This window comes from Anolis sagrei, chromosome 3, assembly GCF_037176765.1.
Source record: "Anolis sagrei isolate rAnoSag1 chromosome 3, rAnoSag1.mat, whole genome shotgun sequence".
Lineage (NCBI taxonomy): Eukaryota > Metazoa > Chordata > Lepidosauria > Squamata > Dactyloidae > Anolis > Anolis sagrei.
In genome coordinates this window covers 262,019,037-262,045,316 of record NC_090023.1, presented here as the reverse complement: position 1 = coordinate 262,045,316, position 26,280 = coordinate 262,019,037, and the positions used below count along the sequence as shown (strand labels likewise).

The following is a 26,280-nucleotide window of genomic DNA, read 5'->3' as shown; positions in this document are numbered from 1 at the left end:
TAGTGAGGTCTGTTGGAACTAGGAAAAAGGGTTTATATATCTGTGGAATGACCAGGGTGGGACAAAGGACTCTTTTCTGCTGGAGCTAGGTGTGTGGAGCTGGAGCTAGGTGTCATTGGATTGATTTTAACTTAAAGCAACCCTACGAATAAGAGACTTCAAGTCACCCTGCTCAGGTCTTGCAGACTCAGGGCATTTGCGGCTTCCTTGAGTAAGTCTCTCCATCCGGAATGTGGTTTTCCTCTTTTCTCCTTCTTGCAAGGTCTTTATCTTTCTCTATCAAGGAATGCTTGTGCCCCACCAAACTATAAATCCCAGGATTCCATAGCATTGGGTCATGGCAGTGAAGTGGTGTCAGATTGCAATCATTCTATGAGGTCGATGGATCCTCTGTAGGATGAACCATAGGATTCAAGCAAAACATAGCTTACGTTTCTAGTTCAGGTTAGGAATCACTTATCCCAAACAAGAAGTGGTTTGGCATTTGGATTTTGGAATACCTGTATTTGCACATAGTGAGATATCTTGGACATGTGACCCACAAAATTCATTAATGTTTCATCTTGCCATCGATATATGTAGCATTTTAATGATTTATAGGACTTTATTGTGTATTTTATATTTTATTTAATAATCTGGTGCTCATGTATTTATCTATTTGACTTGCCTTGTATGTGAAAGACCTATGGTCTAAGCATCGAATAAACTACTACTACCGTTATCCTCTATGGATGCAAAACATGTATCCCCTTCATATAGTTGGTAGAACTGGCAATCTGAATACTGAATGTAGGCTTCTCGGCCTTTTGGCTAAGATCAAGTGTAGTATCTGTTCTTATCATATATGTTGTACATGTATGATACACTGTACACTGACCCTGAGAAAGCACAGGTGTCACTATTTCAGCCATCCATGTGGACAATTTTGGATTTTGGAGTATTTTGGATTACAGAATTCCAGGTAAGGGATGCTCAATCTGAAATGAAATTCTGGTAACGAACCTAGGAACCATTATCCTCTGTGGATGCAAAACATGTATCCCCACCTACATACTGTTGGTGGAAATGGAAATCTGAATAGTGAATGTATTCAGTTTAGCAGACAAATGCAAATTTTGGGAGAAATTAATTTGAGAGGCCACAACTCCCAGTGGCCATACTGACTGAATTTTGGGTTCTGTAGTCCAACAAAATAAATGTGCAAAGCTCTAACTGAAGAACCAGATGGAGGTGGGAAGCTTAGGTGGATTGTAAGAAACCACAACACACTTGCCAAAGCAGCTGCAGATTGCCTTCATTTTTCCTTCTTTTAATAAATACATAATCTCCAATAAGCTTTCAGATGAACAGGGAAGTGGACCTTGCTCTTGGGAAACATAAATTACACAACCAATTGGAACATGAAATGGCCCTCCTCAGCAGTTTTTGTTTTTAAAAAAATCCCGCAAAGAATTGCAACAAAGGAAGTTAATTTTACACTATATTACAAGCCAGTCTTAGGGGGAAGGCGCTTCACTGCTTACCCTTTGGGTCTGTGGGCCATATAGACCACATGGTCCTCCTTTTAAGAGGCCAAAGTCATGTGAGATAAGTATAACTCTGACATGCTGAGTTCACAGAACTATGCAAGCACTCTTCCTCTCAATGGGATAAGCCGTGTCCACGGTGCAACCTTGCCCCCCAAGAGCTGTATTGCTTTGCCTGGTATACCCATTGCATACTGTGCATGCCCCACCCTATAGCTTCGCTTGATATACCAACCTGTGGTTGTCCCAGTGCCCCATGGTGCCTGCACCTCTGTCTCCTTTAACAAAAGCTACAAAAAATATACATTGAAGATGGCTTGGCTTCCTGAGGAGAATAAGGCACTGAGCACTCAACGGGATGGGTGCTTATTCTGGGGTGAGGGCAATGGGTGCCCCAGTTGTCTTTGAAAAGTCAACAAAACATGGATAGGTTACGGGAGTCCGCACAGAGACCCTCCAGCTGTAAACTGCCCGGCTTTTATCTTTGTCAGCAGGTCAGCAGTCTCTTTGCAACATCCAGGATTTCAAGCTCAAGCTGGTCTGCTAGTGGACCCAGGAACCTTTGGGCTCCTCTCGAGATTTCTCCTGAGGATCTTCTGGATGGTCTTCTGATGCTGCAGCAAACAAACAAAACCATGGGTAAATGGAACGGAAGGACCCAAGGAAGACTCAGCGCTAATGCTTCATGCTCAGGTGTCAGCGGTGGCTGGGAGGGCCTTTGCACAATTAAAACTCGTGCACCAGCTGTGACCGCACCTCATGAAGTCTGATTTGACCTCCTGGTGGCATCCAAGTTGCTCAATGTATAGAATCATGGAATAATAGAGTTGGAGAAGACCACATGGGGCATCTAGTCCAACCCCTTGCTATGCAGGAAAAGCACAATCAAAGCACCCCAGCTTGAAGTTCTATCTACCCCCTAATGAGTCAGGGTGACCTCAAGTTATTTATAGGGTTGCCATAGGTCAAAGTCACCTTGGTATCAGTCAACACAACATGTGATTTTGATTGTTGGTTAACTGAGCTCTAAATAGATGTGCCAATATGCCTGGTGTAGGATTATGTGTGATGGGGACAGAGTGCTTGGCAGCCTTTGGGCAGGGATGCCATGGTGCCCAGTGCAAGATTTGCAGCCCTCCTTACCTTGACAGTGGGAACAGCAGCTGTCCTCCTTTTTCTCCTCTTTAGAGCAAGACGCATGAGAGCATTCCTGGCGCCGACAGTGTGTCTCACCCGACTGAAAGGTGTGGCAGTGTGCAGGGTGTGTGGGGGGAGAGAGAACAGAACAGGCAGTTACACAATAGCAAAGACATGTTAGTGCAAAATCTATAGGAAGTGTGTAGCAACTCATCTCTCCAGGGCTAATATCCAAACTTTGGAAAATCCAAAAATCTCCAAACAGTATCCAAGGACTAACCAGGACTGACTCTGATTAGCTTTCAAATCTAATTGGGTTTGCCTGCTTTCTAAGTAGCATCTTGCCTCTGGGTTTCTGTTTTTGCTTATGTATCTATTCTTTATTTATTTATTTATTTATTTCGCGCATTTCTACCCCGTCCTTCTCAATCCCCGAGGGGGGACTCGGGGCAGCTTACAAAAGGCACAATTTGATGCCAGCAACAGACAATAAGATAAATCATGCATCAACAGCAATTATAAACAATTAAAACAATCAAGTTATACATCACAATCAATAAAAAACCAATCTCATGTTCAGCGTTTGCCAGCTCAGAATCCGTAAGTTCATTCCACATTGTCAAATCCTATCAATTCTAGTCGTCATTGTCCTTTGTCTATCTGCCAGATTACCCAAAGGCCTGGTCCCATATCCATGTTTTTAGTTTCTTTCTAAAAGAGAGGAGGGATGTCGATGACCTAATTTCCCCGGGAAGTGAATTCCACAGGCGAGGGACCACCACCGAGAAGGCCCTGCTCCTCGTCCCCACCAATCTCACTTGTGATAGAGGTGGGGCCAAGAGCACAGCCTCCCCAGAAGATCTTAAACTCCGAGGGGGGACGTAGAAGGAGATGCGTTCAGACAGGTACGCTGGGACGGAGCCGTATAGGGTTTTGTAGGTCAAAAACCAGCACTTTAACCTATGGTCATATTCCTGGAGATGCTAGGCATGGAAGGTGGCATTACCTGCATGCAAAAAGTGTTTTACCACTGGGGTACAATTTCTCCTTGGAGCAGCACCAGCTTGTGCTGGACATATATCCTGCTACAACTTGTCTGAGGGCTCATCCATACGATAGATTTATAGCACTGTCATTCCATTTTAATTGCTATGGTTCCATCCTAAGGAAGGAGTTCCCAGTGGCGCAATGGGTTAAACCCTTGTGCCGGCAGGACTGAAGACCAAAAGGTCAGAGGTTTGAATCCGGGAAGTGTGCAGATGAGCTCCCTCTGTCAGCTCCAACTCCCCATGTGGGGACACGAGAGAAGCCTCCCACAAGGATGGTAAAACATCAAACCATCCAGGCATCCACTAGGCAATGTCCTTACAGATTGCCCATTCTCTCACACCAGAAGTGACTTGCATGAAAAAAGAAATCTTAAGGAAACCAGGAATTGCCAGTTTAAGGAGGGGTACTTATATTTTTCAGCCTATGCACTATGGTGCCTCATGTTGTTCGTGCTTTTGTGTGCTTCAAGTTATTTCTGACTTACAGCGACCCTGAGGATTTCATGGGTGCATTTGTTAAGAGGGAAGTTGCTATGGGCTTCTTCTATGAATGAAACTTGCCTAAGGTCACCCAGTGAGTTTCTATGGCTGAGCACATGCTTGAACCCAGGTCTCCAGAGTTGCAGTCTAATGATCAAACCACCCCACCTCACTGGCTCAACTACAAACCTTAAGATGCTGACATGGGGATTAAAGTGGAACAGCAACACTGTGATTCTATAGTGTATGAGCCCTATGTCCATACCACATTGTGTTCTGCTCAGGAGAAGAGCAGGTAGACCCCCAAACTCCATCTTGATCTTGTCAAGGGCATCTCTGCATGCAACACCTCCCCCTTTGGCAACCTGTATCCAGTAGTCATAGAATTATAGAGTTGGAAGAGACCTCGTGGGCCATCCAGTCCAACCCCCTGCCAAGAAGCAGGAAAATAACATTCAAAGCACCCTGACAGATGGCTACCCAGCTTCTGTTTAGAAGCCTCCAGAGAAGGAGCCTCCACCAGTGTATCTACACTGTAGAATTAATGCAGTTGGAGAACACTTAACTGCCATTGCTCAATGCTATAAAATTCTGGGGTTTGATAAGGCACCAGAATGCTTTATAATAATAATAATAATAATAATAATAATAATAATAATAATCTTTATTTATACCCCGCCACCATCTCCCCCGACAGGGACTCGGAGCAGCTTACATGAGGCTTACAATAAAATAAAATACAAATTGCAATAAAATAAACAACATAGCATTGATATAAAACATATAAGCATATAAACAATATACACAAAATATAAAGAGAAAAAAGCAGTAAACCAAACATAATGACAATAGTAGAGAAGTCTAAAGACCTTTGTGCAGGTATAACTGCACCAGGAGCTCCAATTTTGTTTTCTTTGCATTTAATGTTTGTTGTAGTCCTAAGTTTCAGGGACTCTGCAGATAGGTGGCTTCTTTTGGCTGCAATCATAGGGCAAGCCACCTGTCAATTATAGTTAGGTTCCCTAGTCCCACCCCCTTTTTGGGTTTTGGAGGGAATAGGAGCCAGTTTGGGTTCAGTCCAACACAGAGAAGCTTTTCATGCAGGACATAATACCAAGAGCTCCTGTAGAAAGCTTCGTCTTCTACAGCTTGGCCGGGGAGAAAAGGCTCTACGGCTTGGCCGGTAGATATACAGCCTTACAGCTCCTCTGCTGAGGGAATCTGGTCTCACAGCACTTCAGCCAGCCATCACTGAAACCTGAACTTCTTTTTTCCTTGGAGGTCTACAAAGCTCTGCTTGGTAAGGGTCACTCGCGGAAGCCGTTGGTGTAGGGGCTCCACGCCAACAGAGGCAAACACAGACTGCCCAGATTAGAAGTTAAGGATTTCCCCATTAGTTAAATACAGTTTATGAAGATAGTGCCTCTTCCCAGTGGACAAGATTGAGAGAGCCAATAGACTATTAGGAAAGCCTTGAAGTACCAATTTGTTTTCAATAATAAAGAACTTTGTTGAACCTTTGAGCAATCTAAAGACTATGTTTTAAGGAAATCCAAAGGCCTTTAATCTGAGGCAGCCCTGGCGTCCCGTTGGGCACACAGAATTTATGTCCTGTCTACAGTCTTATGTATAGGCCCAGCGTGCGACAGCACAACCTTATAAAAATACAGCTCCCATGATTCCATAACACTGAACCATAGCAATTAAGGTAATATCAATCTGCATTAAATCGACAGTATAGATTTATCCCAGGACCAGCCCAACCAAAGAAACTGGGATGGCACAGCAATTACATGTCACCCCTTAATGTACAGTGTGACTCAGGATACAGGGAAGCTGTCCCACTTCAGAATGATAGTCAGGTTTTTTAACATCTTTTTATCAAAACACGACCTGAGAAAGTTACTCTTAAGCACTACAACTTTCATCTAGACTAGAGACTATACTGGGTGGGAGATTCTGGGGGCTATAATCCCCCAGCAATTTCCTCCAGCTCCAGATCTTGCTCCTTGGAGCTTTCCATTCCTGGGGCTGATCCACCGTGATGCTCCATTACTCACCAGACACCAGCAGGTGATGCATTTCATCTCTCCGAAGGGGGGCACCGTGGGGTGCCAACTGTCATTGTGCATGTACCACTGCCGCCCAAACTTGCAGGCGCGTGGTCCATCCGCTTGCATCATGTCCGAAAGGGATGAGGGACTCTTCTCAGAGGCTGGGGAGCAAGGAGGACTCTATGAAATTAGTATGTTTAAAAAAATATGCAACATATGATTTGTTGATTTATTTTGATTGAGTGCTTAATGTTTCTCAATGCTTTTTGGGGAAAGGCCCTATGTAGTGCTGTTTGGGGGTGTATTTACTTATAATTCACCTGTTGACTTATGTCAGACTCATAGATTTCATATAATTTTGTTAATCAAGGGATACTCAGAGGTACTTTTGCCAGTTTATTCCTCTGGAATAGAGCCCACAGCACCTGATATTTCTTGGTGGTCTCATCTCACATCCCATCTAAATAGTAATCAGTGCTGACCTTGCTAAGCTTCCAAAATCAAATAGGATCTAGCACCTGTATAGTATTAGACAATGCTGATTGGCTCCCGCTTATTGTCCATCGCAAAGCTACTTTCCCCTATCAAGAACGAGCCCCGAACTTGACTTCAGCCACGGAGACCCCAGTGGCGCAATGAGTTAAACTGCTGGCTGAAAGGTCAACAATTTGAATCTGGGGAGTGGGGTGAGCTCCCATCTGTCAGCTCCTGACACGAAAAACAAACGAACAGTTTGAATCTGGGTAGCAGGGTGAGCTCCCATCTGTCAGCTCCAGCTTCCCATGTGGGGACATGAGAGTAACCTTCCACAGGATGGTAAAACATCCATATGTCCCCTGGCAACGTCCTTGCAGACGGCCAATTCTCTCTCATACCAGAAGTGACTTGCAGTTTCTCGAGTTGCTCCTAATACGAAAAACAAACAAACAGTTTGAATCTGGGGAATGGGGTGAGCTCCCATCTGTCAGCTCCAACTTCCCATGTGGGGACATGAGAGAAGCTTTCCACAGGATGGTAAAACATCCAGATATCTCTCTCACACCAGAAGTGACTTGCAGTTTCTCGAGTCGCTCCTGACACGAAAAACAAACAAACAAACAGTTTGAATCTGGGGAATGGGGTGAGCTCCCATCTGTCAGCTCCAGATTCCCATGTGGGGACATGAGAGAAGCCTTCCACAGGATGGTAAAACATCCAGATGTCCCTTGGCAACGTCCTTGCAGACGGCCATTTCTCTCTCACACCAGAAATGACTTGCAGTTTCTCAAGTCACTCCTGACATGAAAACAAAGAAACAAAAACTCCAAAATTTCAGCCATAGGTTTGTCTTTTCTCCAAATGGTTTGGATAAACAGAGCACTTTGTGTTTTTGTGCATGTGAGACAGAAACCAAACAATCCTAAATCGTGGGTGATAGAAAGGAGAAGGAAGAAGCAATAAGCATGTGACCCATAGACCATGCATGTGTCTTTACTAATATTAATCCGCAATGCAAAAACATGGACTCTGTTCTGTATGGCGCCACTTGGCTTGGATAACTTTAAAAGGGCTGTTCTTTAGGCGCATTGTTCATTCTGAGAAGCCAATGCGTACCAGATGCTGTGTGGGCCATACTTCAGAAGAAGGAACTGGCAAAACTATCCCATGAGGATTCTGAAGAAAACCCTATGAAATACATGGGGTTGTCATAAGTCGACAGGCCACTTCAAGGAACGTGTACGCACCAGAGGAAGTTGGCCAAAGGACTGACGAGACACAAAACATGGGAAGAAATTTGGTATCCATTTAAATAAATCTCCTTATGGCACTCCTCAGAAAGCACTAGAGTTCTGGACATTCTCTTTTTAATGACACCTCTATAATCATAGAATGATAGAGTTGGAAGAGACCTCGTGGGCCATCCAGCCCAACCCCCTGCCAAGAAGAAGGAAAATCACAAAAAGAGCCCCGACAGATGGCCATCCAGCCGATGTTTCAAAGCCTAGTGACACTGGAAAATTTCTGCCTTTTGGCATGTAATGTACACCCAGCTGGTACCAACATTATTTATGTTATTCATCTGCTTGAATTTTTGCTTTTATATTATGGATTCAATTCTTTTTTTTTAATTGTTCTGTATTCAAAACTGCAATAAAGTTTTTTCAAATATCCATAAGCTTCAAATATGCCCAAGGACAGTGCATGTGTCTCAGTCACTACTTTACACAAAAGCAGCAATATCAAAGAGTTTGAGCTATCCTTTCTCAACAGGGACAAGAAATGTTTGCAACTATATGTTCTGCTCTTAAAACACTTGGGGTAGCTGGCAAGCATTTATATTTGGTAGGTGAAGTTATAAATAAGGTGTAGCGTTTCAAAGAAGCGCTGATTCAGAAGGCAGACAAATATCATTGTGCCATGGTTCCATAAGTAAGAACCTCCCTGATGAAAGATTGTGATAACATCCCTGTCCTGTTGCAACTAAGGGACTTGTTGGTCAGTTCTGGTGCTATTGCCTTGTCATAGAATCATAGAGTTGGAAGAGACCACATGGGCCATCTAGTCCAACCCCCTGCCAGGAAGAAGCAGCACAATCAAAGCACCCCTGACAGATGGCCATCCAGCCTCTGTTTAGAAGCTTCCAAGGAAGGAGCTTCCACCACATTCATGCTGTGCTCACCTGGGCATTGCTTGCAGCAGTCGGATGGCTTGGCACGGATGGGATTCCTGCAGCTCAGGGCTGGACACTGTACCTTCTCACAGTGCACTTCCCCTGTGGCTCCCTGTAGGAAGAGAGGCAGGCACAGACCTGTGAGTATTAGCACGTATGGGGCCAAAGAACCATGCAAATGTGTGCATGGATAGATAGAATGATAGAGCTGAAAGGGACCACAAAAGTCATCCATTCCAACCCAATTCCACAATCAAAGGACTTCTGACAGATGGCCGTGTAGCCTGTGCTTAAAAACCAAAGGAAAAAATTCACCTGCACTCAGAGGCAGCATATTCCAATGTTGAATGGCTCTTATTGTCAGGAAGGTTAGGAAGAATATTTTTTGTAGTTTGGATCCATTACTGTGTGTCATATTCTCTGAAGCAGCAGAAAGCAAGTTTGTCTCCTCCTCAATGTGACATCTTTTCAAATATTAAAACATGGCTATCATGTCCCCTCTCAGCCTTCTTTTTCCAAACTGAACATACCCAGCTCCTTAACTTTTGACCAATTTGGTCACCTTTTCTGGACCTGTTTCAGAATTTTTCTGCCCAGAACTGGGCACAGTATTCCAGATGAAGTCTGACCAAAGCAGAAGAGAGTGAGACTATAACTTCCCTCAGTCTCAAGACTATACTCTCTTGATGAAGTCTAGAATTGCATTGGCTTTTTCACCTGTCGCATCACACTGTTGACTTCTATTCAGCTCATGTTGTATGAAACCTCCTAGATCTCTTTTGCATATACCATCTCAACCCAATTTTCTCATATTATAACAAGTCCGTAGCAACCAGATACCCATGCTTCACATGCTTTTCAATAGTAGAACTGAAAAGTGGCTAACTCCAACTTCCCACCTTATTTATTTATTTATTTATTTATTTATTTAATTATTTTACCACATTTTTATACCACCCCTCTCGGCCCAGAGACAACTCGGGGTGGTTGACAATTGGCAACGATTTGATGCCTCAACAATTATAACAAGTAAAACAACAATAAAATACTGTTAAAAACATTAGCATACAATATAAGAATATAAAAACCTTAAATTAACACCAAAGCTATACGTTAATCTAAAAACTTTTCCCCAAAGGCTAAAGAACATACAGCAAAATGCTTTAACTTGCCACCCTATGTGACGTGAAAAGAGTGCAAAAAATAACTTGTATAATGTATTGTCGAAGGCTTTCATGGCCGGAATCACTGGGTTGCTGTAGGTATATATGTTGTAGGCATATAGCCCGAAAAAACCTACAACAACCCAATAACTTGTATACTTTCACTGTTGGAACTGTAAACACATTGTGATAGTATGGGCCAAAACTCAGGATAAGGAGTTATCTTTTGGACTACAGATCCCAGAATCCCTCACCAAACATGACCAGTGGAGGTTCTGAAAGTTCCTGTCCAGAAATTAAGATTCTTGAACTCTGGACTGTATTGTTTTCTACTTACAACCTCACTATATAGAATCCTCTCCATGTGAGTGTCTTCCTTACAGATAGAAATCTAGTATTTCAAGGAAGGAGCATGGGTAGTTCCTCTTTTCTTAGTTATCTTGCTTTGTAAACACACAGCTTGTTTGGCACTGACCAACAAGACCAGTTCTCAAACAAAGAGATGCAGTTCAGAAACAGGCATCAGAAAACAGTGGTTCTGAGTAACAATGAGAAATCAGGGATGCTGGCCGTGAGCATTGTTTTTTTTAAGCATTTTTGTCAAAAGCAGACTGAGGGCCCCACCTTGCAAGTACAAACGGCGCATTTGATGAGACCGAAGGGGGGGACGACAGGGTGCCAATGCGTTCCAGCTTCTCGCCAGGTCTTGTCACCTTCAAAGTAACAACCTAAACCAGAAGAAGGAAAGTCAGAGCGATGCCCATAAATTCTACCCAAAACAGGATTACTCCGTCCATATCATTCCACGCATGTGTATAAGATTTTCAAACAATGTTCTCTGCCTACTATCCATGGCACAAATACAGCAGGCATTTACAAAAGAGAGAGCTTTCTCCATGGCAGCAGCACAATTTTGGAATACCTGCTTGATGGATATACAACTTCATTTCCTTTTCAATGCAATAAACAAACACAAATGTAGATTGGCTTCACAAATGTAACACATTACATTTCATAGTCTGAAGGTCTAGGTGCCCCCGGTGGTGCAATGGGTTAAACCTTTGTGCCAGCAGGACTGCTGATTGAAAGGCGGTGGTTCAAATCCAGCGAGTGGGGTGAGCTCCTATCTGTCAGCTCCAGCTTCCCATGTGGTGACATGAGGGAAGCCTCCTACAGGATGGTAAAACATCCGGGCATCCCCTGGGCAACGTCCTTGCAGACAGCCAATTCTCTCACACCAGAAGTGACTTGCAGTTTCCCAAGACACTCCTGACATAGAAAAAAAAATGTTCTGATGGTGCCGAACGGACTTCGCTCAGGCACCACGAGATGCAGAGCCAACCTTAAGAAATGGGGCTACTAAGTGGAGTCCGTGACATGCGAGTGTAGAGAACAGCAAACCAGAGACCACTTACTACAATACAGTCTGAACCCTGCCACGTGCACAATGGAGGACCTTCTTACAGCCACACCAGAGACACTCCAAGTGACCAGCTACTGATCAAAGGACATTTAGTGTAATGCCAAGTTTGTAACTTTGTTTATGGTTTTTCTACACAATATAACTGTATTCTCAATTCGCCTCTGACAGGATAAATAAATAAAATAAATGTCATGGTTTTTAAATGAGCTGTCTATTTAAAATTATGTTTTTGTTCATTTTTGCTCAACAGTTTAATATCTCTTGTTGTATAATTTTATTTGTTGTTAATAATATTGTATAGTATTTATCTTTTCTTCCTTTGATGTCGTAGAGAATTTAGTCAGCATTGGCAATATAGATATTGATGGTTTTGTATATGATTTGAAAGAAACCCAAGTTTGAATGGGAGCACATTCAGGTCTTTAAATTTCTTTCACGTCATGTTTAATGCAAAATAGATAAAAATCAAATCATTTATTTCGGTCATAGACCAGCACAGGAAATAGAAATCACATTTTCATACAAATTTGGTACGTTTAGTACATTAAAATATAAATATAACTACTGAAGAACAATGTGGGTGAGGGAGCGGAGGGGGAAACAGGGTAAAAACATACAATGCACAATATATTGTCGAAGGCTTTCATGGCCAGAATCACTGGGTTGTTGTAGGTTTTTTCGGGCTATAGGGCCATGTTCTAGAGGCATTTCTCCTGACATTTCGCCTGCATCTATGGCAAGCATCCTCAGAGGTAGTGAGGTCCTCACTACCTCTGAGGATGCTTGCCACAGATGCAGGCGAAACATCAGGAGAAATGCCTCTAGAACATGACCATATAGCCCGAAAAAACCTACAACAACCCATACAGTGCACAGATCCATCACCAAATTGTAGTTTTTAACAAAGGAAACTTGCCGATTGGCACTGAGTCTGTGCAAACATCCTCCTAAATCAAATGTGAAGTTTGTGCATAATTTTTTTAAAAAATATACATTTGTGGGGGGGAAGAGAAGTTCATCTCCCCAAAATCCCAAACCAAATCAGAAGTCTGTATTGTCAAAGGCTTTCATGGCTGGAATCACTGGGTAGTTGTAGGTTTTTTCGGGCTCTAGAACATGGCCATATAGCCCAAAAAAACCTACAACGACCAAATCAGAAGTCTGTTTGCTTGCAAGGTAATCAAATTAGTATTCAACAGACTGGGTCCATTTTTTTTTTGCTTGGGTCTTTGTTTTGTCCTCTGCCTCTTACCTCCATTGCTGTCTTGGGCTTTCTCAGCTCTCTGTCCTTCTTCCTTCTTCTCTGTTCAAAAAGAGATGATGAGGAGACACCATACAAACACACAGAGGACACAGAGGGGGACCTACATCTGAAGGATCATGGTAATGACAGCTCTGACTGGAGAACACATGCAGCAGAAGGCTAAAAAAAGGTTTGCTGTTGGAGGTATATTGAGTTAGTACATGTAAGCTGGGCTTGCAACACATTTTTTGTGGTTTATCTAAATCTATATAAATAAAAATGTAATGTTCATTTGTGGGATTAACATAACTCCAAAACCACTGGGCGAATTGACACTAAATTTGGACACAATACACATATCAGGCCAACAAGTGACCATCACTCATAAAAACACTGAAAAACACAGCGGAAGAGACTTAAAAAGCCAAAAATTATATTACAACGCATGTGCAAAACCACATATATAGACTAGGGCTGGGCGGTTTCGTTCGTTAATTTTGTAATTCGTTATTAATTCGTTATTTTTTTATAACGAAGCGATATTGAACCATTCAGGAGCAACTAAAAAACGAAACGAATTTTTCCAATTCGTTTCGTAATTGTTTCGAAATTGTTTCGTTATTGTTTCGTTATTATTTCGTTATTATTTCCGTATGTCTGGTGCAAGTTTTATAGTCATTGTTTGTTTTATCAGTGATAAAAAAAAATTATCACACTAACAGTCAACAACAGAGGGAGAGGGAAGCTTCAGAAGTTCCCCCTGTCCCATTTAGAGGGTTTTTTAGCGTATTGCGCAATCGCGTCCGCCATTAACGAATCGATTCGTTATTGTTTCGTAATTGTTTCGTAATTTCTGAAATTTCGTAAATATCGAACTTTTTAAAAGAAAAATTTCGGAATTCTTTTAAATAACGAAACGCAAAAACCCCCTAAAAACGAATCGAGTTTAGAAACAAATTTTTCTGTGGTTGGACAGCCCTAATATACACAAACACACATATACACACACAAAACACATATACACAGACTGGGCCACAGGAACGCATGGCAGAGGACAGCTAATATCTATATAAATAAAAATGTAATGTTCGTTTGTGGGATTAACATAACTCAAAAACCACTGAGCGAATTGATACCAAATTTGGATTCAATACACCTACCAGGCCAACAAGTGATCATCTATCTATCTATATAAAATGCTCAGTGCATAATGAGTACCTTAAAAACAAAAGAACCAATGAACGAAATCACACCAAATTTGGCAACAAAATGTCTCACAACACAAGGAGTGACCATCACTCAAAAATTATGATTTTGTCATTTGGGAGTTGTAGTTGCTGGGATTTATAGTTCACCTACAATCAAAGACCATTCTGAACTCCATCAACAATGGAATTGAACCAAACTTGGCACACAATTCTCCCATGACCAACAAAATACAGGAAGGGTGTGGTGGGCAGTGTCCTTTGGTTTTGGAGTTGTAGTTCACCTACATCCAGAGAGCACTGTGGACTCAAACAATGATGGATTTGGACCAAACTCTACACGAATACTCAATATGCCCAAATGTGAACACTGGTGGAGTTTGGGGGAAATAGAATCTTGACATTTGAGAGTTGTAGTTGCTGGGATTTATAGTTCACCTACAGTCAAAGATCATTCTGAACCCCACCAACGATAGAATTGGGCCAAACCTCCCACACAGAACCCCATGTGGGCCACAGCAATGCCTGGCAGGCGACAGCTAGTATCTATATAAATAAAATTGTAATGTTCATTTGTGGGATTGTTTGTTGTTCATTCGTTCAGTTGTTTCCGACTCTTCGTGACTTTATGTGGGATTAACATGACTCAAAACCCACTGAGCGAACTGATTCCAAATTTGGACACAATACACCTATCAGGCCACTGAGTGACCATCACTCATAAAAACACTGAAAAACACAGTGGAAGAGACTTAAAAAGCCAAACAATTAAAAAATACATTACAACATATGTGCATAACCACATAAATACACATATACACAAATATACACACACAAGACATACACACAGACTAGGCCACAGCAACGCATGGCAGGGGACAGCTAGTAGAGAATAATAAACTTCCGCTAAAACACTCCACACAAATTTTATAGATGTTTATTTTGGTGTCACCCCTCCTGATGGTGTCACCCAGTGTGATTCGCAATCCCTTGCATTCTTCTAGTGATGCCACTGTTTGGCTGCACTAGATTTCCAAGCATCTAATGAGTTGTATTGGTTCATAGAATTGGGAAGAATATAAAAGACAAGATCTAAAACAAGTGTCTGATGCCATCTGAATGTTTACAACCCATCAAGGTGAAAACTCCACACCATCTCCATCCCCAACCTGACGCTGCCGTGTTCCCCCTTGTCTTGTCTTACCTTCATCGCAGACCGGACAACACTGATCCCTTGGTTGCACTTGCTGAGTGCAGTTGAGGGGTTGGCACAGGACAGGGTCACAGATAACTGTGCGCTTCTGTAGAGCAAGATAGGAGAAGAGAAGAAGATACAATCTTTAGAAGCTGGACTTACAAGGTGAAGAATGGAGCAAGCCTTCCTTTGCCCAACTCTTGTGTCCTGTGGGACTTAATTGTTTCAAGCTCTTGGAAGTAAAGAAGCACCAACCCTTGTCTGGAGGCCAGGATTTAGCACAGGTAGTTAATCACCAGCTGCAACAGACCCAACTGAAAAATGGGCAGTTCGAGCCCAGGTCAGGGTGAGCACCCGATCTTCAGCCTAGCTTACTGTCACCTAAGCAGTTCAGAAACAGCTGTGAGCTGCGAGTAGAGAAATTAAGCACCATTTAGGGAGGGAGGCATTTTATGGCATCATAAAAAGCTGGTGATCAAAAAAGAGGAAGGAAGGCTGTGATCAAAAGGTTCATCATCATAAAGGATGGAGCAACAGCACCCCCTTGTGGCAGGAATCAATGATAACCTCCAGGAAGTTGGAAGAAGAAGAAGAATGCAGACTGGGCAGGGACTACACTCGCCTGTGTGATAGCCCAGAATGTGCAGGATTACAATGTAAATGGACATTGCATGTGATGAGGGTGAATATGTCATCTTTTTCCCTTCTAAAAGGAACAAGACACTATGGTAAGAAGACAATTCGCCCCACTTCTCCCCCTCATTGAATGAGGTCCTAAGGCTAGATCTACACTGTCATATAATGCAGTTTCATAAGGCAGTTTAACTATATGAGACTCCACTGACAATAATGGAGTTCAATGCAGTTAAACTGCATTGTATGACAGTGTAGATGGGGCCTGGCTTACATGAAGACTCTTAAGGTTGGAGGGTGGCTAAGTGAGCAAGCATAAAGTGGATACTTAGAAATCAGGTGACCAATTAAATCCCGAGCAGGAAAAAAGAAGGGCAAGATGTTTTAGGGATTTCAATACAGGAATTGATTGGAGACCCAATTTCCTTACTTGGCAGCTACATATGGAGCATTTCTTGTCGTAGTTTGGAGCCCAGCGGGAGCCATGCGGTCGGTGCTGTCCCTCAAAGAAGCAGGAGTTGGGGTCTTTCTTCAGCTCTTCAGGCTCCTTTGGGTTCAGATCCTCCAGGACATCCTCTTGGGAGCTGTTGGGGGTCAGCCGGATACCTCCTGCTTCACAGTGGTTAGGAATGTGTACCTAAGGAAAGAGGGTCTGTTAGAGAAGTGGACGGGGAATCAACCAAATGAAAGGATCCCACAGCAAAACAAGTCTGAACTCTCCATCCAAAAAAGTAAACTGAGGCTGTCATACTTTGGCCATGTCATCAAAAGACATGACTCACCAGAAATAGCAATAATGCTTGGAAAGGTAGAAGGCAACCGGGGGGGGGGGGGGGGAGAGAAAACACATTCAGCCAAAGATACCATGAATCTCCTAAGTTTGCAGAGCATTTGAAAGATGGGTATTCGTAACATTCTCAAGTAAGCATCAGGTGAAAGCAAATCTATACTTTGCCAGCTGGACTACATCTCCCAGCAGTCCTCACCTTTTGCTTTGGTTGCCAGGGCTAATTGAGATTACAGTCTAACAACATCTGGTGGAGCACAGAGTCCTCACCTTGTTATCACACTTGCCAAGTGGGCATCCTTTTACCGCAACATCTGAGCTTGTCTCTGCACAACCCAACCCCATTTGCCTCTTGATTCAGGGCCAATCCACCTGCCTATCACCCAGAAGTGCCAATTCTTTCAGGACAGAATGGTATTTAATTCCTTTTCAATCCCTGAAAAAACATGGAGGTATAGATGACGGACGGCACACGTGCCACAGCTTTTACTTGATGCCAAGGCAGCTGGCAGCCTCTCAGCTGAACCCAGCTTCTGGGAAGCCATTGGTAATGTTGGCCCAAAGCCTGGCTAAGGCACGCGGCGGACGAGGGCCCGTCCCTGCATATTTCCCCTCTTATGCATTTTCCCACTGCAGGCATCAAGGGAGCGAGGACTCAGAAATGCCTGGCAAGGAAACCCCTCTCCGCTTGGCCAAGATCTAACAAGGAGGAAGAAGCCGTGGCAAACCTTTCCTGGAAATATAGCTGACTTCATCTTCAAGGACACTATTAAGAGCTACTAGGGAGTCACCTTTTGGACTATAACTCCCAGAATCCAATGGCTACAACAGCTGGGGGATTCTGGGTGCTAGAATCCCCAAAAATAGTTTTTCTCCCAAACCCTGGGACGTATCGCCACAAACATAAACTGCTTAGCTACTGATACAAGTTTCCATTCATGATGAAATATTATTACCTTCCCTCCCAGGTTTATGGGTTTATGGGTGATGGAAGCTTTAAGGCAGAGAGTGGTTTTTTTTATAACAAACTCTCTTTAAAGACCTTCAATGAAGGATAATCCACCACCTTCCAAAACCTAATATTCCACTGACAGACAAGTCTTGCCATCATGAAGTTCTCCCTACAAATTCCAGAATCCCGCAAACACTAAAATCTCCGAGCCTCTCTTAGGAAAGAAAAAAGGAGTAAGATCCCCAATGTTAGCAGTTGCTAAGAATATAAAATCCTTGTATTAAATACAGAATTTAAGATCTTGGCAAGAAGTGATATTTGGCAGCTAGCCATGCGTCTACATTTCTTTGCTTGCTAAGGAACACAGAATAATTTTGGAAGCTCTCTTTCTCTCTCTGTGACCTCAGTCACTGTCAATTTACAATGGCGTTTTGACGCTCCAGGCTTTCAGACCATGCTCAAAATGTCCCTGGGAGGGAGATAATATTTTGGCAAGACTACCCAGAAATCTCAACTCTGTTTCTCTCAGTGGGTCAGTGCAAGATGATCTTGTAATTTACTGCATTCCAGTTTCAGCGTTTAGATAAGAAAAGATCTGATGGCGCCATTTTTGACAGGACCTCTCAACCTTGCCCAGACAATGTCTCCAAACTGCAACGCCTGCTGCCTGTTCCTTCTGGGATGATTGTTTGCCTCAGAAGCTAAAAAAGCAGGGGACAAGCTGTGATACAGAAGGGAAAAGTTCATTTTTGGATTATAATTTCTGTAAGTCAATGACCATGTTGGCTGAGGGACTCTGGGACAGTGGTGTCACTGGATTGTATTGGGTGACACCATCAGAAAAGGGACACCAAGCAAGAGATGTTCCAGTCGTGCTTGTTCTCTCCTTTTACTAGGCTGAAAGTTTACAAAAGTTTTCATTCCCTGGAGGGGGAAGAGAAAGATGATGACGGCACTTAAGAGGGAGGAGGAGAACCATAAAGAGAATGGATCACTGGATCTTGGCTCAGTCTGAGATACCACTTCTTCATGATTCTATGATTCTTCTAGCTCATAGAGCTAGAAGAATCATAGAATCATAGAGTTGGAAGAGACCTCGTGGGCAAGCCAGTCCAACCCTCCCCCAACAGATGGCTATCCAGCCTTTGTTTAAAAGCCTCCACCACAATTCAGGGTAGAGAGTTCCACTGGTGAACAGCTCTTATAGTCAGAAAGTTCTTCCTAACGTTCAGGTGGAATCTCCTTTCTAGTAGTTTGAAGCCATTGCTCCAGGGCAGCAGAAAACAAGCTTGCTCCCTCCTCCCTATGACTTCCTCTCACATATTTATACATGGATATCATGTCTCCTCTCAATCTTCTCTTCTGCAGGCTAAACATGTCCACAGACTATATCATGCACAAAACTATTAAACTATTGTATAACTTTAGCTTTGTGCTCTGTGTTCAAGCCATTCCTTATAGGGCTTGTTCTCCAGACCCTTGATCATTTTAGTCACTCTCCTCTGGGCACATTCCAGCTTGTCAATATCTCTCTGCAATTTTGGTGCCAACAATTGGGCACAATATTCCAGGTGTGGTCTAACCAAAGCAGAATAGAGAGACCACTAGGGTCATCCGGCCCAACCCATTCTGCCATACAGGAACTTACTCTGCTTGAAAACCTTCAGAGAAGGAGACCACTACACTCCTGGGCAACATATCCCACAGCTGATAGCTCTTACCATCAGGAAGTTCTTCCAAATATTTAAGCAGAATGTCTTTTCCTGAAGCTGGAATCTATTTCTCCATTCTGTTCTAGTCTCTAGATCCTCTCCACAATGTTCAGATATTTATATATGACTATCATGTCTCTTTTCAGCCTTCTTTTCTCCAAGCTAAAGTCCCATACTTGTTCTAGATAGTCTATCTCATTCGTGAATTATCCCGCCCAGAACTGGACACAGTAATCCAGATAGGATCTGACTAAAGCAAAACAGAGTTGTGATGTTACTTCCTTCAATCTAATATCATTCTATTCTGCATTGGGTAGACCCCACCTGGATACCATGTCCAAGCAGTTCCCAAAGAAGGATGAGGCAATGTGACCTGATATGCTGTTGGTGAGCACTGGAGCCATTCCTTTCCCTCACCCCTGAAGAAGAAGTACAGCACCTCTTTCCTGGCAGGGTGAAGAGAAGCAAAAGCTCTATCGCTCCCCAACAGCAAAACTGGACTACTTGGCCGAAAAGGAGTTGCACAAGCATGTCACACTCTGCAAGCTGCTGGAGCATTTCATATACCTGGGTTTCTGACTTCAAGTAGAGGTGATGGTGCAGAGCAATGGACACAAGGCTCTGTACCATCACCTCTCCTTTCTTGGCAGAGGATTTGAAGTCTGGTAAGGCAACCAGGCATCTAACCACAGCAGGGTTAAAAGTTTACAGCTGTTCTTGGGGGCTGCACAAGATCTATAGTAAGGATGAATGAGCAACCTTTGGAGGCATCAGGGATGGAAGATGACTTGAGGTGCTTGAATATAAACTTGTTCAGGCACTACGACTACTTTCCTTCCTTTGTCCCATGCTACCTGCTTACTTGGGTAGAAGGGTATAGGGAAGGTGTTTGGCCGTTTGGAATCCTTGCCTCTTGCCTTTCAGCCTGATGTATGAGTGGTCTTTTTTCCCCATCGTGGTCAGAAATGCCATTGTGTCCATTGTGGCTACGACTCTGAATTTAACTTACACTTCAATGAGGGGTAACACCATGAGTTATTGTAGTAGGTGACATGAAGCCTAGTGATGCCATTGTTTTGGGACTTCATGGAACTTCCTTTAGCTTGGCAAAACACAAACATGGTGTCTGTCTATTTCTCAGCACTCAGAAAAACACTGCAGAATTTGGCCAAGTCTGACTCTCCCACCAGTTTGAAAGTTCCCATTCAGACCGATTGCTTGATGAATTTCAGCTTTCGGAGCCAAAGAACATCTTGATAAGGCTCACAAAATGTCCTCCCGGAGGTTCTTCATGACCGTGTGAATCTTACCACAGCCAAAAAATATGAGGCAAAATTAGAAGTGTTGGATGATACACTGAGGATTATTTACGGAGAGCCAAAAGGCCAGAGGAGTTTCTTGAAAGAAAGGAGAGCAGGTCAGCCTTCCCTGCTTGCTGATATTGGAGAGTGAAATTAGACCTGACAAGAGCAGCCATTTTTGTGATCCAGACTCCTGTCTCCTTCACCTAAAAGGAAGAGAGCTGTACATGAATGGGGCACACCAAGGACCTGCTCCCTGAGCTTGGAAAATTACATTTAAATAACTTTGTCATTTATATGATTTGCATGATAAAGTAAGATAAACTCCAGGAAAGTGTATACCAAAATAAAACTAGCATTTCGTTCAGTTTCAAAAACGAAGTTAGTTGCTGTTGTACTAAGACTATTTCGCTGAATTATCAAAAACAGGTTGAGTAGCCTTTATTGAGAATTCTGAAATCCAAAATTGTCCAAAATTTGTCCAACTGGGTGATTGAGATAGGAACACCTTTGCTTTCCAATGGCTCAAGGTACACAAACTTTGTTTCATGCACAAAATATGTAAGATGTTGTGTATACAATTACCTTCAGGCTATGTTATACCAGCATTTCTCAAGTTGGGGGTCGGAGGAGTTGTGAGGGGGTGTCAAAAGGGTCACCGAAGACCATCAGAAAACACAGTATTTCCTGTTGGTCATCGGGTTCTGTGTGGGAAGTTTGGCCCAATTCTATTGGTGGTGAGGTTCAGAATGCTCTTTGATTGTAGGTGAACGATAAATCCCAGCAACTACAACTCCCAAATGTCAAAGTCTATTTTCCCCAAATTCCACCAGTGTTCACATTTGGGCATCTTGAATATTCATGCCAAGTTTGGTCCAGATCCATCATTGTTTGAGTCCACAGTGCTCTCTAGATGTAGGTGAACTACAACTCCAAAACTCAAGATCAGTGACCACCAAGTTCTGTGTGCCAAGTTTGGTTCAATTCCATCGTTGGTGGAGTTCAGAATGCTCTTTGATTGTAGGTGAACTATAAATCCCAGGAACTACAACTCCCAAATGACAAAATCAATCCTCCTCAATCCCACCAGTATTCAAATTTGGGTGTATTGGTATTTGTGTCAATTTTGGTCCAGTGAAAATACATCCTGCATATCAGCTATTTACATTACAATTCACAACAGTAGCAAAATCACAGTTATGAAGTAGCAATGAAAATAATTTTATGGTTGGGGGTCACCACAACATGAGGAAGTGTATTAAGGATTGCGGCATTAGGAAGGTTGAGAACCACTGGTGTATATTATATATATGGAATATAAATGAATTCTGTGTTTAGATTTGAGTCACATCTCCAAGACACCTTATGATGTATGTGCATACAAATGAATAAATATGCCAAAATCTGGAGAAAAATAATCCAAAATACTTCTGGTCTCAAGCAGTTTGGCAAAGAGATATCCAATCAGTACACAGTTCTTTGTTGAAAGAATCACACAAAGCTTTCTCTTTGGAGGAAAGAAAGAGGTACTAAAATCCATCAAAATAAATAAATTCCACAGCTGCTGACCATTTTCTCCACGGGCGTCTAGATGTCTTGAGACACTCTTTGCCAGTGAAGATGAGAAAAGATGAGAAAATTTGCATCTGTAACAAATAGTGTTGCCAGGTTTCCAAAATAGTAGCAAGTAACAGTCAAAATTCATGACGTTCAGAATTGACAATCAGGAAGCAGCTAATAACAAGCCTACATGCCAAATGAAAGGACTGACTTCTTTGTCATGCATTTCTTTGAAAAATTAACATATTGTCCACATTCATAAATCACATCACACTCATATTTCCGCCTTCTGAAGAGCTCTTATCCCAAATTACAGCATAATTTGGGATCTTCTTTGGTAGCACAGCGGGTTAAACCGCTGAGTTGCTGAAGCTAACTGAAAGATCAGGAATTCAAATCCAGGGATTGGGGTGAGCTCCCGCTGTTAGCCCCAGCTTCTGCCAACCTAGCAGTTCGAAAACATGCAAATGTGAGTAGCTCAATAGGTACCGCTTTGCCAGGAAGGTAACGGTGCTCCATGCAGTCATGCCAACAACATGACTTTGTAGGTGTCTATGGACAATGCTGACTCTTCCACTTAGAAATGGAGATGACTAGACTTAATACCAAGGGGAAACCTTTACCTTTTATCTTTTGGTCTATATAAAAGAAAAAAAATACATTTTGTTTCCTGGACTTTTGTTTTGTTGGGGAATCCACACAAAATGTGAGCGTTCTCTGGCATTGTCATCCAAACATTTGCAAACAACACCCAGGGTCCGATAATATATCAAACCACGATGTGAGCAATAAAGCATACCATGAACAATTTGCTCACCTGAATTCATTGGCTGAGTTAGCTAGTTCATTCTGTCCCTAGAAGCCTTCTTCCCTAATCCTAAATGGTTGAGGGAAGGCTGCTTATCATCCCAAGAGAAAGAAAGCACTCTTTACATGCTCAAAGGATGGCATGGATTTTAAAAGATTCTACATGAATGCTGCTGTGTTGTAGAGCAGTGGTTCCCAATCTTTTTTTGACCAGGAACCACTTTGACCAGGCACTGCTTGACCAGGGACCACTTTGACCAGAGACCACTCTCCAACATTAGTACCAGAAAGGTTACGAATCAGTTTTTGGTCAACTTTACACCTGATTTGGGGTGCTGATTCAGAAAACTGCATTGGATAGACCACATCAGCTCTTGTTTCTGATACAGAACATATGCCATGATCAGTGACAGGGAAGGAGTGGAAGACGGTGCGAAAGGAGTGGAAATAAAATAACTAAAATAACTAAATAAAGAGGAAGGAGGCTCGCGGATCAGATTTTTGTCCTCGTGGCCCACAGGTTAAGAGTCACTGTTGTAGTGGATAGAGCATTGGTCTGTGATTCTGAATCCTTGCTTGGCCATGGAAGCCCACAAAGTGACCTTGGGCAAGTCACATACACTCAGCATCAGGCTATGATGGAAACCTTGTGATAGGTTAGCCCTATGCTTATTCCACGACAACAACATTTTTTGCAGACTGAGATCCAATGAGGTTAGAGGTTTCCACAATTACTTCAAGAATAAGGAAGACTCCATAGAAGTGCGGAGAGGGGGAAACAATTGTCCAGCACCTACCTTTCCCCGCATCTCTCCTCGAGGGTTCGCTTTGGTGCTGACTTGCAGGAAGGCTGTGCCTTGGTCCAGGTGATGGAGCAGCTCCCGGTCGAGGTCTTTCACAACCCCTTGGGCCTATGGGCAAAGGAAAAGCACATTGTTGGAGCTTTAGGCAGTTTGACCAATCCTTGTGTTAACAATTTAGACCTTCTAGAAAATTGAGATAAAATAATTGTTTGAAGCTGCACAGATCTCTTCCTTGGAAGCAGATTTAGATGGAAAGAAAATGAACGAATCAGTGAATTCATTAACATCTTCAGAGCAATCATGTTTCACTGTCAAACTGCTAATTTCGTGTATCCAAACACCAATAGTGCATTGACACGATTCAAAGAATGCAGTTTAAAGCTATGCAAAACCTTTGGTAGGAGCATAAATACAAAAGGTTTTTTTTTTAAAGACTTGCCTGAATCATTTTCTAAATGTTAAAGAAGTTGTATCATATTGGACAGCAAAGACTGGGCCCTCCTAGCTTCCCTAGGGAGGGACTTCCAAAGTCTGGCAGCAACCACTAAGAAGGCCTTGTTTTGTTATGGCACAAAATTCCTTAATTGTAGCACTTCCAATTGGAAGAGGTCAAAAATGTGTGTGTGTAGGGGGGGGGGGGGAGGAGTTTTTTTTTTTTTGGAAGATTGAAGTTTTCAGAATTCCCTACTGACCATACTGTTTGGGATAATCTAAGAGCTGTATTACAAAAAAAAATGTGACTTTTCCAAGTTCCAGAAAAGGCCCTGATGTTTTATCCCTGCCAGAATTCACCTTGTACTCAACACCAGCCAGGATTCCAAAATTAGTAGTAAAACAGTTAGAAAAGTACATATAAAAAGGAAAAGTCACCATAAGAAAGGCAAAATCCAATAGGTGATGGGGAACATATTCAACAAGTAATAAGCTAAACCAATCTGGCAACAGGAAAAAAACTCTCCAAAGGTAATAATCCAGTCCAAATCTGTTCCATAAAACAAGGTACAGGAAAACCAGAATCAAAACATGAGCATAAATCCAGGGAAACAAGAATCAAAACATGAACATGAATCCAAAAGCAAGACTATAGAAACTTCATAAAACATGAATCCACATTCCCACGATCTTAGACTCAAAACATGAACTGGAAACAAGGTTTGAGATCCTCACTGCTCTGCAGCATTGCCTGATCTGAATTATAAAGGAAGCAACTCTTTGATTTAAGGTCGACATGCCATGAAGTCATGATTGTGACCTCGACTGCCATGCCTGTGAGATCTTTCGTGCTGATGTTTCTCAGAGTCTCTGTGACCTTCTTAATTTGCTTGCTTCTTCCCTAAGATAAAATCTGAGATTTCTGCTGACCGCAGGTGTGTTTTCAGAAGAACTTTCTCACCCATTAAACTCCATATCTGGGGTTGCTATGAGATGACTAGGTGAAAAGTCTTCACCAGCCAGTGCATCTCCCTTTCTGCTGGACTCTGAGGCAGTTTCACTTTCAAGCCCATCCTCACAGACATGATCTAAACTCCCCCCATTTCCCTAGTTGAAAAGCCCATCCACTCTTCCAGGCCCTGGAATAACAATCCCCTCATCATCATCAGCTGGCTGAATCACAACTGTTGACATTTTCAATCAAAAGTCCAGAGCCTGGAAAGTTTTTTTGAGATTCCAACTCAAAGTAGTGTTTCCAAGCTCTGCAAAGTGCCTTACCTCGGTGCCATAGAAGCCCCTAAGCAGGCGCCGGTGTTCCCGGAGGCTGCTCTCCCGGAGTTCGCCCAGTTCAGCAAAACCATGCAGGTGAGCGCTGACGGTGCCATCATCTGCCCTGCCAAGGCCGGCCACCACGATCTCATAGTGTAAGTGGCAGTGGTCATCCAAAGACACCCAGGCATGCCCAGCAGACCCGGTGCTTACAGGAGGAGACACAAACTGGCCAGCTAAGGGGATGGGCACTTCTGCAAAGCAAAAGGTCACAATTCACAAACCTGAGACTCCTCCAAAGGAGAGCGATGCAATGGGAGGTTAGCAAAATAACCAAGATCAGACAAATTGGGAAAATAGGGTTGGAAGTGAAGACACATCAACACTTTTAGTTAGAGCAATGAGGAACAGAGGGAACCCTGGGGTGGATTCCTGCTGTCTGGGTTTCCACTTCTCTCTCTAGATCTATGTAGCTCAAGGTGTTTTGGTTTTCTGTTTGCATTTAGGAGTCACTTCTCCCCACTTCCTCAATGTCTTTCAGTGTTTTATTGTTCTTTGTTTGAGAAGGGAGCATCATAAGGCTTCTCTGTGCCTCAAGATGCCTTACACTCAAACATGAAAATTAGCATTAGGGACTCTAACCAAAGTTAGGCAACTTTCTCGTCTCTAACTATTATTTTATCTGACATATATTACCTACAACAAAAAAAGTAAACCTTACCAGAGCATCCCACATATTTTATCTCCCATTTCCTATCTTAAGATCATATATGACACTGGCAATGCTGCACACTGCTATTGGTACCAAATATTACTACAAATAGAACCACATACAGTCTTTCAGAGCTTCCCTGCACAAGTGAAAAACTCATATTCACCCCAAATCCAGCACCGGCAGT

At 42.7% G+C, this 26,280-nt stretch overlaps 1 protein-coding gene and 1 pseudogene across 1 annotated transcript in view; one reads left to right on the top strand and one right to left on the bottom strand.

Moving 5' to 3' along the window:
• The first annotated feature begins 790 nt into the window (after positions 1–790).
• Positions 791–882, top strand: LOC137096750 (U2 spliceosomal RNA; annotated as a pseudogene).
• Positions 883–1,468: 586 nt separating this feature from the next.
• CHRD (chordin) overlaps positions 1,469–26,280 on the bottom strand; it is an 85,667-nt gene continuing 60,855 nt past the window's right edge. The window contains exons 14-23 of the mRNA XM_060767412.2: positions 25,391–25,635; positions 23,675–23,788; positions 16,189–16,395; positions 15,135–15,231; positions 12,735–12,785; positions 10,684–10,787; positions 8,906–9,008; positions 6,253–6,407; positions 2,670–2,763; positions 1,469–2,140 (exon numbers count right to left, since the gene is read on the bottom strand). Of these exons, the coding sequence (XP_060623395.2) occupies positions 2,070–2,140; positions 2,670–2,763; positions 6,253–6,407; positions 8,906–9,008; positions 10,684–10,787; positions 12,735–12,785; positions 15,135–15,231; positions 16,189–16,395; positions 23,675–23,788; positions 25,391–25,635 (1,241 nt within the window). The 3' untranslated portion in view covers positions 1,469–2,069. The remainder of the gene's footprint in view (positions 2,141–2,669; positions 2,764–6,252; positions 6,408–8,905; positions 9,009–10,683; positions 10,788–12,734; positions 12,786–15,134; positions 15,232–16,188; positions 16,396–23,674; positions 23,789–25,390; positions 25,636–26,280) is intronic.